The following is a 13,305-nucleotide window of genomic DNA, read 5'->3' on the forward strand; positions in this document are numbered from 1 at the left end:
CTCGCTCGGCTGCCTTGTGCGCTCGTTCCCTTCGTGTATGCTTGGAGTATGGGTGGCTCGAGCCGTACTGCAAAAACCCGCATATAATATGAGGGTTTTTTTCCTATTATAAGCATTCCAAATTTTTGCTTCGTACTATATGCGGATCCGAACAAAAATTTCAGTAAGAAATTTGGGCTAGAAGTTTTGGTTTTGTTATTGCTGTGTGGCTGCGGCTTGGTTTCGTTATTGCTGCGTGACTACAGCATCGTTTCTTTATTGGTGAGTGTGCACCTTGGCAGCACACGTGCAAACCACGCTTCGCAAAGTGCATCTTTTTTATTCCACATTGAAGGACCAAGATGCCCGGACCACGAAAACAGTACTCGGCTGCTTTCAAGAGAGAGGTTATTTTAGCCGCACAGGACATTGGCAACAGTATGCCTAATGTAAGCCAAGGCACGAAACAGTGTAACAAGTGCACAGAAAACAGTGGATCCTATACATCTGAAACAATGAAAAGTCACACAGTTTGCAAAAGGGAAAAAAAATAGAATAATAAATAAATAAATATAACTGTGCATGCATTTGAGCGATAAAGAACATAACGGACCTTGGGGATATGGCACACGTTACAACAGTGAACTGCGCGACAAATGGCCATCAGTATTGGCTGAATAGTGTAGCTAATGCTTGAAATAACATAGTAATTCAAAAAGACGTACGAGTGCTCTTAATATTGCCTACCAAGTATGGATATGGATGAATGCACATCAATACATTCAACTGTTCTTGTGGGCAGCTGATTCCATTCTGTTATGGTCTGTGCAAGGAACAAGTTTTTTGAACACATTTGTGTTTTACTAGTGTATTCTCTCAGTTCTGTTGAATGCCAGGAGCACGTGAGGTGCCGTATGATTGACTCGATGTATTTTTTATCTTTGTCTATGCCTAGCTTTCCATGGTAAATCGAAAACATGTATTTGAGTCTGTCATTATGCTGTTGCATCTGTAATAACTCAATATTTGCCTGTTTTAATACGTTCCAGCTGTACGAATTGTATGCGAACCTGATTGCTTTTCTTTTGACACTTTCAAATTTTCTAATGTTAACTTGACTATGGGAATCTTAAACCACTGAAGAATATTCGAGGATGCAGCGAATCAATGTTTTGTATGCAATTGACATTATTTCTGGTGTGGCCCTTCCCTTGACCTCTTAACCCTTTCAAGGGGCCCTGAACCACCCCTCGGGCTTGGTGAAATAACATAGTCTGCGGGTAGCGTACGCTGTTGTGAACATCTTGGCCAAGCTCTGCTGTCATATGCGGTCTGTGGAAATAGCAAGTGAAGCACGAAGTCACCTTTTTCTTAAACGCTCTCGTTTCAAAAACCCCATGATGCCCACTCTCTTCTGTGTGCTTTATTTCATCATAAAGCACGCTCCAATACGCAGCTGCTATTGGTCGCTGCGCTCGGCTACACCGCGGCCGCGGCGAAGTGCTGCCAAGAGTGCTGTGGCTAAGCGCACTGCGGCTCTCTGAGGGCAGCTACGTTTGGCTTACGTTTAGCGCGGCATAGGCACCAAATTGGAAATCTGAACTGTGCGCCACAGAGACGTCTCCGCCGTAGCCTTTGTAGTGCAAAGCATTGGAGGAGGAAGGGGAGCACAGCTGAGGCCGTGTTTGATTGCTGATAACTCCGCTTCTGCTGAACGCATTGAAGTACTTTTTGCGGCAAAGTGATTCTGAAATAGCCTATCTTTACTTCAAATGTTTTTCTCCACTTTGATAAAAAGTGGTTCAGGGCCCCTTTCAGGGTCGATTTCTTTTGCCATATGTGACCGCCTAGGGTTGATTTTTTTATTGCAGATTCCAATTCTTCTGAGGGAATTATTTCGAAAAAAATTTACCCTAATTTTTCTAGGGTGACCGTAAAGTGAAAAAAGAAAATTATTTGCGTTGGTACATATGTACTCTTTATTCATGAATAACAACAATAAAAAAAGGAAATAAACATATAATAATTAAAAGTTTGATGCTCTGTTATAGTTCAAGGCTTAGAATATGCGCACACAAGAATATTTTGCAAGCCTCAAAAGTTCCTGCTGTTACACTAATATTTACGTCTATAGCCTAATCGAACTGTGTAATTGAGCGCACCCAAGAAAACTATGTGGTTGTGTGCCCATCAAGAAAGCAAAACTTGTGCCAAACTTCCGCTAATCTTCATCTTATCGCCAACCAGAGGCAATTAGATATTGTGAGTCTTCCCCAAAAAAAGAAAAGGAAAGGAAATGCAGACACGGCGACATTCTTCCTATGCTCATCCCTGTGAGCACTAAACGAGTGAGAAACAGGCGGCCGCCCTTTGAGCAATTAGTAACGAGATAACCATCAGTTTTGCGAGCGCAAGAAGGCGAACCCGCCCGCGGAACAAAACCCAAACCGCCACCCACCTGCGCGCGCGCGCCAATGCGCGAGTGGTAGTACATAGATGCATTGGAGCAAACTAGCTCTAAAACAAACCATGCAATGAAAACCGAGAGAGGGAGGCATGAGAAAAAAATTGCCTGTATTCCCACATAGTAGCAGCACATGCCAGGAAAGAAAAAAAAATGAGGAAATTGGTGTGCTTTTTAAACGCACAGACGACGATGTAAATATATGGCATCAACCATTTTGGTTTTGTTCACGGCGCCGTATGTTTACGTCATTGACCCTGAAATGGTTAAGAAGCCCAACTGCAGTAAGGCTTTGTTTGACGTATTCGTTCCATTTAAAATCTGAGCTCAATATGGCACCAAAGTACTTCGAAAACATTATATAAAAGGGAGTTTATGGGCATTGATAGCGTAGGGTGATTGGAGGGGAAGCCGTTCATGTTTTGTAGTCATAGCGACTGTTTTTGCATAATTTAGCACTTTCATTTGCCATGTTAGACACCAGGAATGTATTTTTAATACTAATGCCAAATTTACGAGGTTCTGGTCATGGTGACTACGAATTTCATGATATAAGATGCAGTTGTCTTCAAATAACCTTATGTTCACTGGAATGTCTTGTGTAATGTTGTTAATGAAAATTAGAGAATAAAGTGGCCTTACCACTAACCATTGCAAGATGCCTGACTTCACTGGCTGTGAATCAGAGCTAGTGCCATCAACGGTAACCTTTTGTTTTCGAAAGGAAAAGTAAGCTTCAATCCACCTAAGTAAAATGCTTTTTTAGTATAACCCTAAGTTTAATTAAGAGCTTTGAATGGGTAATGCAGTCGAAAGCTTTTTCAAACCCTTAAAAACATCATGGCGATTTGGTCAAGCCTGTGTAATGCGCCCGGGTGCACGCACACCGGGAGCCGTGAGGGGGCCGCACTGTGCAGTTCAAACCCGAGCAGTTACACCCCGAGCAAGGCCGTAAGCACGGCTCTGCGCATACGCAGCCACGCACTGTGCTTTAAAGGTAATCTGCCACGCGTGCTAAAAGTGGGTGTGCCGAGGCGGCATGGCATCATGTAAGCAGTCTTACTGCTTGTTTAGTATTGAAGATTGCGTAATCTCTAGTTTCGGTGACCCGGTGGAACGAGAGGCAGACAAAGCATTCGCTCCCCGTTGGTGGCACTTCTCATGGTAGCGCCGTCCCAGTGCGGGTGACGCTATCAGTCGCGGGGGCGGGGTGCACGCGAAAGCGCGGCTGGCTTCGCTTAATTCGTACAGCCCATGTGAAGATATGGTCCATGGGGCATGAAACTGTATAATTCGCCGCCAACTCCCAAATTCATCCAAACGAATTTTCTCATTCAAGTTTACTTTTTTTGATTGCCCGGTAGTTTGAAAAATTCATGGCCCCTTTCAATGCAAGAAAAGTCGGATCGGCGAGGAAACAATGAGTGTAGGGGTGTGCGAATACCAAATAGTAGATTTCGAATCAAATACTGAATCAAATTGAAAAAGAAAAACTGAATTTCTGATCGAATGTATTAGAAACATTTTAATAAAATTGAATGCCTACAAATATTGGGCAAGAAATTATGGTGCTGGTATGCTCGGGAGTCTCCTAGCATTGCACAACAAAATGTAGTAAGCTGCCAGTAACTTTGGTAAATAGAAATCAAGAAAAGTGTGCCAGGCAAAAGGACTGCACCTGATGTAACTCGATGACTACCCCGCGCATAGCCGGCACCGATGGTAAAGAGCAGGCGCACTCCACACTGTGCGCTTGTCAGGTTAGGTACGATTTGCCGCGTGCCAAAGATTCTAACATGTGGACGGTCTCGGGTTGTTTGCCTAGAATCTGTAAAGATAAAGGTGAGGTGCTTGCAGATTGGCTCCGTCATTTGGCATGCGCTATCCGGTCGTCAGACTTCCCCTGCTCACTGAGACCTGGCTGCACCGCAGTTCGTTACGTTTGTTGTAATTGAACTGAGCAGGCTGGCAGGTCATTATAAGTGGACAGCTCTCTCCTAGACTCGTTGCAAAAGTTTTTGTGTGATGATAGACTGCCCGTAGCAGCTGAAAGTTCACTTTAATATGATTGTTATTTGTGGACTGGGCTCTAGCGGTGGTAGGTCATTTGATGTGTAGAGTATATCACTGGTGGTCTATTAGAGTTACAAAATAGGTGCCAAGAGAAGGTAAAACACAGTCAAGGACAGCATAGAGTGACGTGATATGATAAGATTAGGAAATTTTCAGGCATGAGGTGGAGCTGGCTTACACAAGATGGTTGGGGTAGGGGGTAATTGAAGATCGTGGGAAGAAGCCTTTTTCCTGCAGTGGACATCAAATAGGTTGGTGATTACGATGTAGCATTTAGGTAGTGTTGCACGAGAAGTGGACAGCCGTACTTAGAGGTGGGATATACGTAAACTGTGCCGTGTGTGATGGAGTGCTGTTTTTGGTGGCGATAGGTGTTTCAGCTAGCGGGCGAACGGGAGCAGGACAATGATGGAGACAGCTCAATGTCGGACCACTCTGATGGCAATGAGGCCTACGACCCGTTCCAGCTCGACGGTGCCGACGACCGACCCGGTGAGCAGTGTCACCCTGCCAATTCTTTGAGGTCACTGTACCCACAGGGAATTTAGCTAAATTGACTTGTGTGTAGAGGACTGGCATATAAAATTTGGCACAATTTTCCTCGCCCATATGGGGTTGTAATGCTAATGTTTTCCCATTTTGGGGGGGGAAGGGGGGAGGGGGTGCACTCTGAGAGGGTGCAGTCGGCAGTCTTGATTGCACACACATGGAAGGAGAGACTGAATGGTGCACCCAGGACAGGCCATTTGTTGTAAAACTGTGTGTAGTTGGAAATGTGTCTGTAACACGATCCTGGGCTTGGTGTGTGGCTAAAGGAAAACACGCTTAGCACATTGTGCACTTTCAAAAAGGGCATTTATTCATATATGCAATAATGCAAACTAGGCAATAAGCAAAGACTGCTTCCTTGATCAGACGTTGGGGAATCGGGAAATTTGACTTGCCAATAGCAGGGGCAGAACTCCTGCGCCAATTGTGCCATGTTGATACAGATGCAAATTCCTGCGCCAGACTGTGCCAAATGCAGAAAATTGACTGAAATTGCGTCACACTGCGCCAGAACGGCCTTGGCATGTATGCTCTGGCAGTGGTCTTGAACATCGAGCGGATTTGTTTTCCGAAAAAGAGTGCAGCTGTTCATACGGCGCACATCACATGATGGTGCCTCCCATTCAGAATTTTCATGCTTATAACACTGAACTTCTTGGTGCTTCTGTGGCCAGCACGCGCGGGGCCATTTCCGGTTGTTGTTGTTGCTGTCGGAAGAGCCAGAGTGGCTGTATTTAGAACGTACTAGGATGTGGTTGAATGGGCCGAGTGGCGTAGCGCTCCCTCATAGTTGAGGCACAAAAAAATAAAAAGTAGGCGGAGGGCGCTGCGAGTGAACTAGATAATAAGGAAACGCGTGCCGCAGTGTGTTCATCAAGCGCACGAGCATCACTGACCCAAGGCTGGTGTAATGTAAAAGTATTCCAATCTGTTTTTGTGCCCACATGGGTGAGGCCTGAGCCATCTTGACATAACACGAAGGGCTAAGGGCGGATTTGGAATAAAAAGATGCGGTTTCGCCCGTAATGCAAAGTATCGATCGTGATATCAAATCAGTAGGCAATTATACGAAATAAGGATAGTAGCTTTATTGACCCTATAAACTTGTAAACATTTGCTTATTAACTAAATTAAGGAGCATGGTGTCGCGCAGGCACAAGCAAACATGAAAACATCTTTCTCAACTGTCGGAACTTGCTGTCAAAATGCTGGAGTGAAGAAGCGTAGCAGCAGCAGCGACCAAATTGACCTTTGTGCTGCCTGTCGCTTCAGCGTGAACTAAGCGGTGAAAACAGCGCACAAAAGGCTATCAGCTCTCGCCCCCTGTCCCCATCACAGATTGCTTTCAAGATAGGGCCCGCACGGCTGCACCACACCCAGCAGCCAGCAGCCACCGGAGTAGAACGCCCCCTCTACTCCCCCCAGTGCCTTGCGTGCAATGGAAGACAGTGTGCTTCCTCCCTGCTTTCCTCCCTTGCGCACACAGGGGGCTCACCCTCACACGCTTTCACTTGCATATACAGCATAAGCCACGCGGCAACGATGTTATCGCCCCGGACTTTATACGGAACCTTGTGGTAACTGCAATGGCAGGAATGCTTCTGGGGTGTCCACATAATTGCTATCGCAATAGAACAGATTGGAATACCTTTATCTAATACCAGCCCAAGCTTGATCACTCTGTGATGACATATGGTGATCCAGAAATTATGTTACCAGATTGATTGGACCGCATAATTTGAGAACATTTCCTGCTATCATCATAAACTTCGACGCGGGAATACGTTGTTCGATTGTAGTGCCACATATGTTTTTGGCTTTACAAGAAAGCACGTGCCCTGCACTGCTTGACTTTCTCTTCCATATGCTATTTGGCTAGGCCTACAAAGCACGCTTCTACTACTCGCTTTGTGTTGGTTCATTCTGTGTTTCATTGTGGTTACAAAGTGCACTGCCATCATTTATTACTACACCAAAATTCAGAATGGCCTGCTCCAAACTGCTTCAAAATGAAATTTTATCTGCTCCAAACTGCTCCAAAATGCAATTTTGCTTGCTCTAAAATTGCTCCAAGAATGACTTCGGGCAGTCCCACCCCGGCATCAGGGAAACCGAGCTAATGTTTGCGCGTGCCTGGCATCTAGGTCTTGTTTGTTGACAAGTGCGGTCCCACAAACCAAAGTGTGCACGACGAATTGTGTGTGACAAACACTAGCTGAAACCGAATCACCGCCACTTTTGCTGGGGCTGTACAGTGGGCGCCAGTGGGACGGCGGCGACCACCCGGGACCAGGGGACGCAGACGGGAGCACGGCCGCCTGTGCTGGTGCGACGACTGCTGGGCAGGGCGCGGGCACGGCGCTGCACGCGCCTCTCGCTGCAGCGACAGCAGCAGCAGCAGCAGCAGCAGCAGGGAAACCCACAGCTGCGCAAGCCAGAGCAGTCGCCAGCAAAGTCGGCCGTGCCTGCCGCGGGACTGGAGACAGGTCATCAGAAGGTGGAGGTTCCGGGTTCCTCCCCGCTTGTTGCCGAGGACTGGCAGCGCTGGCAGAGCTGTCACGTGGCGTCCATGCTGATGGCACCGCTTCCAGGTGACGGCACACCTTCCAGTGGTGTACCCAGCCCAGCGCCATCCCTGTCTGCCGAGTGTAAGTAGTGGCTGCGCCCACTTTCTGTTCCCTAGAAGCATCAGGTTGTGGGCAAATTGGCAAGAGTTACTGTAACGCCTAGTCGTGAGGTAGGCAGCGTGTGAGAGGGTAATAAACAGGGTTTGTGTTGAAAATTCAGTACGGAAGATGAAAAGCATGCTTTCTATGAAAGGGCATAGCACGAATGCTGTCAGTAGAGTGAACTGAGCAAGTTCATCAGTATTCATGTTGGAAATTTCAGCATGGAAGTTGATGGAGATGCGGCCTAACCTAATTATAACAAAGACACAACCAACACAAAAATACCTTTGCTACATCCGACATGCATTATAAGCGTATGTGCTGATATTAACAGAAAAATTTGATTAAGCCTATGTGAAAGAAACGCAAGCAAGATGGCTCTTCATAGTCATCGTCATCATCATGATCAGCTTATCTTTATGTCCACAGTAGGACGAAGGCCTCTCCCTGTGATCTCCAATTACCTCCGTCTTGTGTTAGCTAATTACAACTTGTACTTGCGAATTTCCTAATTTCATCATTCCACCTATGTGCGCTTCTTTTCCCTGGACACCCTTTCTCTAACTCCAATGGTCCACAGGTTACCGAACGGACACATTACATGACCTGCCCAGCTCCATTTTTTTTTTATGTTAATCTCAACCAGAATGTTGCCTCTCTCCATTTGCTTTTTAATCTGCGCTGCTCTCTTCCCATCTTTTAACATCATGCCTAACATTTTTGTTCCATCACTCTTTGCGTGGTCCTTAACTTGTTCTTGCACTTTTTTGTTAACATCCAAGTTTGTTAACATCCCCATATGTTACCACCGGTAGAAAGCAATGATTGTACACTTTCCTTTTCACTAACAGTGGTAAGCCCCAAGTCATGATTTGGTAATGCCTGCATAGGCATTCGAGCCCATTTTTAATCTTCTGTAAATTTCCTTTTGATGAGTAAGGTTTCCTGTGAGTAATTGACTTAGATAAACATACTTCTACACAGACTCTAGAGGCTGACTGGCAATCCTGAACTCTGGTTTCCTTGCCAGGCTATTAAACATTACCTTTGTCTTCCGCATATAAATCTTCAACCCTACTCTTACACTTAGTCGGTTAAGGTCCTCAACCATTTGTTGCAATTCATCCCCATTGTTGCTGAACAGGACAGTGTCATCTGCAAACCGAAATTTGTTGAGATATTTGCATTGATCCTCACTTCCAAGCCTTCGTAGTCTTACAGCTTGAATACTTCGTCTGAAGTTTTCAAGCTTAGGTGAGTGTGTGCTAGGGGCTCCTTCCTGCTCCTTTTAAGTCAGATTGAAAAGGAGCGTGCAAGCCGCTCCACTTGCTCCGGTTTGGTCTCGGCTTCCCATTTGTCTTTCCTTGTCACTTTTATGCCACGCGACATTACGGTAGCAGGTGACGCATCAAAACCTTTGCCTTTGGCTCGGGTTTACTTGAAAAGTGGTCTGAACTTTGTTCGAAATATCCTTTGCGGGGTTTTTGCAGTTAGCATTCGTGAAAGTTTTTCTCTATTCAAAGACATAGGACCTTGCCGGGACCAACGGAAAAGTTCAAATCATCTGTCAATTCGAACAAGGAGATTTCTAATTATCGGGATTTCACTGCATAGAAATCTTGTTATAATGAAATTCAATTTTTTGTGTGCATATGTACAGTCGCCGGAAGGGGCCGCAAGATTTTCCGTATGATCGGGCAATCTAAAAAAAAAGAAAGATGCTTATTTGTATGAGAGAAAAAAAAGAACAATTTCTTTGAATTTGAGAGTCGGCGGCGAAAGATACGGTTCCATACTGTGTTGGCAATATCTTCACATTGGTGGTATAAAACGAAGCCAGCCGTGATTTCGTGTCCACTCGGCCTCCGTGGCTGGTAGTGTCGTCCGCAATGGAACGACGCTATCATGGAAAGTTTCAGCAGCGGTGACTGAGTATTTAATCTGCCTCCCGCTTCAATGTATCTCAGAAACTTGAGATTATGCAACCTTGAGCACTGAACCCGTGGTGCAGGAAGACGGTTCACAAGATGCCAAGTCATCTCAGCTGGCCCAGTCTTTGCACACGAGGCAGATCACTTCTAACACAGGGAGCGCAGGCCGCCTATGCGCCAGCCACAGACGTGCTAACAAAGGAGACAGGCGTCAACCTGCCTCCCCCCTCCCCACCCTGCCTTGCGCATATGTGATCGCGTTACCGTGAGTGCACTCCTCTCCCCCCTTTCGCCTTGTGCACGCGGGAAGACTACACTTATCCAGCCATCATCCTTCTTGGCTCGCCCTTGGCAGGCAAAGCATACGGTGTGCATTGTGCGATGGGATCTCATTGCACTTGGACTTTACACGGCACATGACATTGCTTTGCTTCAGGGGTCGCTCTCAGTTGCACGGTGTACTATTTGAAAGGTGTGTTCACAAGCAGCCGCTTGTAATTTAAGCATTTGACCATCTGCGTCCGCAAATATTTTTTCTTGCCATTCCTTTGCAGCAGCAGCAGTGAAATTTTGTTATGTGGAAATCATGTTTAAATGCAATTTGTTATATTGAGGTTCTAAATGCATGGCGTTCCATCGACAAGAAGTTATAAAAAGTTAAATAGTTCATTAGGTCAAGAATTTGGTCATATTGAAGTTTGTTATACAGTAGAACCCCGTTGATACGTCCCCGTTATGTACATTTACTCGGTGCCAATACTTACAGTTGGGAACAAAAAAGATACCCAATAGAGTTATGCTCATTTTTTACCGGTTCATACGTTCCCAGAAAACAAGATTTTTCGGCAGCAACGTTCAGTACGTCGCCAAACTGCGATTGTATGATACGTTTTACGACTGCTGGATCCCATGTAAACAAGACAATGCACGAGGCGCGCACAATCGAGAACAGTATATAAGTGCCCACCATGGCCGCTTCACCCCAATACTCACTTGCCCGTCTCACGTGGAAAGGCTGGCGCGTATTCAGTTTCTCATTGCGGTACAAGCAAATCTTCTTTGGAGCTGTCGCACGCGGCATTCACAGCTATCGCCGCCAAACCTATTACAATAAGCATCTCTACCTATCTGTTTTACAGCACGTAGTGCATAGTGCCATTCGTAGCGTACCGCATACTTTTAGTAGGCGATCATCCAAACACGCCGCCGTTCCTTGCTGCAGGTGGCGCGATGTGGGCATCGCGTTTCACTTTGGTGGCATCCTGCGTCGGCCACCAGCTCGATTTCACTTCGGTTTCCTGTCGCCCTCTTAAAAATATCACGTAATGGGAAAACAACGAAATGCGAAAACAACGAAATGCGTCTTGGGCCGCCGGAGCACCACCAGCGCAATGCGTGTCGGCGTTTTGTGCCACAACGATCTGCGCAACGGTTCGCATTATGTAGGTGTCAAGAATTGTTAAGTCTGTCCATTTCTTCTAGTTACTTCACATCCTACGTTTTCCTGGCTAGTATGTTCTTTCTCGCATTTTTTCCAAGACATATAAACGAGGTTCTACTGTAATAACACGATAGCATTGAGGGCCCTGGGTTGAAAAAATTCTGGTGTCTGCTTCTTGCGTCGGACATCGCGAAAAATCATTCTGAATCACAATCGTGCAGGCACTCCGAGTGGTGCAGAGGTGGTACTGAACTAATTGAATACCTCAACATAAGATCCGTCAAAAAAATTTTAAAGTACTATGTAAACGCAACCTACTGGCATGATAGTGTTGGATTGTAATTTCAATATACCAGAAAACATAATTCTGTTATGCAGAAACTCAAACGTAAATCGCTTTTACAGTGTTTCTCCCATTCATAGAGCGCCACGCCCTGCTCAGTTTCTTGCAACAACGCCATCCAGATGGCGCTCGCCTCCGTGCATCCCTCGACCCACGCAATAGGTTGTGTCTCTACCAGAAAGCTCACCCACTTGCCTTCGTGCGTAGTGTTTGCCGGCAGTGTTTCCAGGAAAGCATCTCGTTTACATAAGCTGCAGTTCCTGGGAAGCATGAGAAGCAATCAGGGATCTTTGAATGCTGTGGCGTTCTACTCCTAAAGGCAAAGCTTAAGCGTCCTCCAAATTTGGAGGTTTAACTGTATGCATTCTAAATTACAACTACACCTTGCACCATTGTTAATGTGCACCAATTAAATTAATGTGAACAAGCGGGTTTGTCAGGTTGGATTGCTGGCTCTGGGCCAGCCAAGCCAAGCATTTCGTCAAGACATGCATGGGGCGACCAGAATGTACCGCTTTAAAGAGTAACATGTGTTGTTGAGATATTTTCTGTATGTTATGGCCAAACATGATTAACATACACAGAGTGGTTTTGCTTTCAAGCGAAGCTTGTATTGGCTCACAGTTGGCGTTGTCGTAGTTATGCAAAAAAAAACCCAATTGCTCCCAGAGCAGAGCAGCTGCAGGAAAGGGCAGTTTGATGAGTTGACTGCTGCACCGGCACCGGAGCGTGAGTCATTAGCAAGGATTCCAGCTTCATAGGTATGTGTTCACACCACGCATGCAATGCATATGACCACAAACGAACACAGACACGGACGGACACAAATAACCCATAAAACACGCAAACATGAATACAAGTGCACACAGACTTGCATAACCGCACTATATACACAAATGTATAATGCTTGGCAATTAAAAACTGGTACTCGGAGTGCACGGGTTTCAGAACTGTTCTGCGCCACAGGAGAGCACTTGGGGGTCCAAATACTGTCACGAAGTGTCGCAAAGGCACGTGCTTTCATTGTATACAGCACATGCATCAGCTCGGTGTCCCCAGCACCCAGCAATGGTGAAAGAAACCACAACAACAACAACAACAACAACAACAACAACAACAACAACAACAACAACAACAAAAACGCTGGCAGCCATGCACTCCAAGTATCACGTTTCAATTGCTGACCACTGTACATACACACATATGCAAGCAGAACGTACAGATACCCCTAAACACACACAATGACAAACAAGCGTTCTTAAACAAACACGAGTACAGGCACACACAGATGCACGCAAACGCAAGCAGAAAAACAGTCGCATACACACATGCATTCAAACACACAACATACCGTATTACTCGCATAATGATCGCACTTTTTTTGTCAGAAAAATTGAAGCAAATTCAGGGGTGCGATCATTACGCGGGTTAAATTTCCCGGGAAAAAAAAAATTTTTTTTTCGTCCGCGTTTGCTGCGGGATGCGAGATTGCGGGTGCGGGACACCAAAACAAAAATGGCGGCTAGCGGAGCGAGCCGAACGCGCCGAACGCGATTTTTTTTTTCTTCTCGTGAGTACATTACGTGCATTGAAACAGTTTCTTCCGTATTAGTGATGAATAATATCGTTAATATCGGCAAGTTTGCGGCAATAACGTAGCCATGTCCACTTTGAGGGGACAGTAATAGGTGGGCGCGCTTAGCTTCCAGTGACCTGACGGGCATGCTGCGGAAACTGCGGCATCTGTCTTCACTACTTTCCGCTAAGGGTGGGCGAATATCTTAGCTGTGTTACAAGCGTCGGCGTATGAATAGGGCACACTTTTAACGTATCAGAGTAAACGTGGCTACTATCAT

At 45.8% G+C, this 13,305-nt stretch overlaps 1 protein-coding gene across 4 annotated transcripts in view; it reads left to right on the forward strand.

Annotated features, from left to right (window-relative positions):
• The window catches only part of PolZ1 (DNA polymerase zeta catalytic subunit), a 169,754-nt gene that overhangs the window by 62,050 nt on the left and 94,399 nt on the right, over window positions 1–13,305 (forward strand). For all 4 annotated transcript variants that reach the window (XM_065428509.2, XM_070538369.1, XM_065428506.1 and 1 more), the window contains 2 exons: window positions 4,888–5,008; window positions 7,321–7,713. In XM_065428509.2, the coding sequence (XP_065284581.1) occupies window positions 4,888–5,008; window positions 7,321–7,713 (514 nt within the window). The remainder of the gene's footprint in view (window positions 1–4,887; window positions 5,009–7,320; window positions 7,714–13,305) is intronic.

This window comes from Dermacentor albipictus, chromosome 5 (genome assembly GCF_038994185.2).
Source record: "Dermacentor albipictus isolate Rhodes 1998 colony chromosome 5, USDA_Dalb.pri_finalv2, whole genome shotgun sequence".
Taxonomy (NCBI): domain Eukaryota; kingdom Metazoa; phylum Arthropoda; class Arachnida; order Ixodida; family Ixodidae; genus Dermacentor; species Dermacentor albipictus.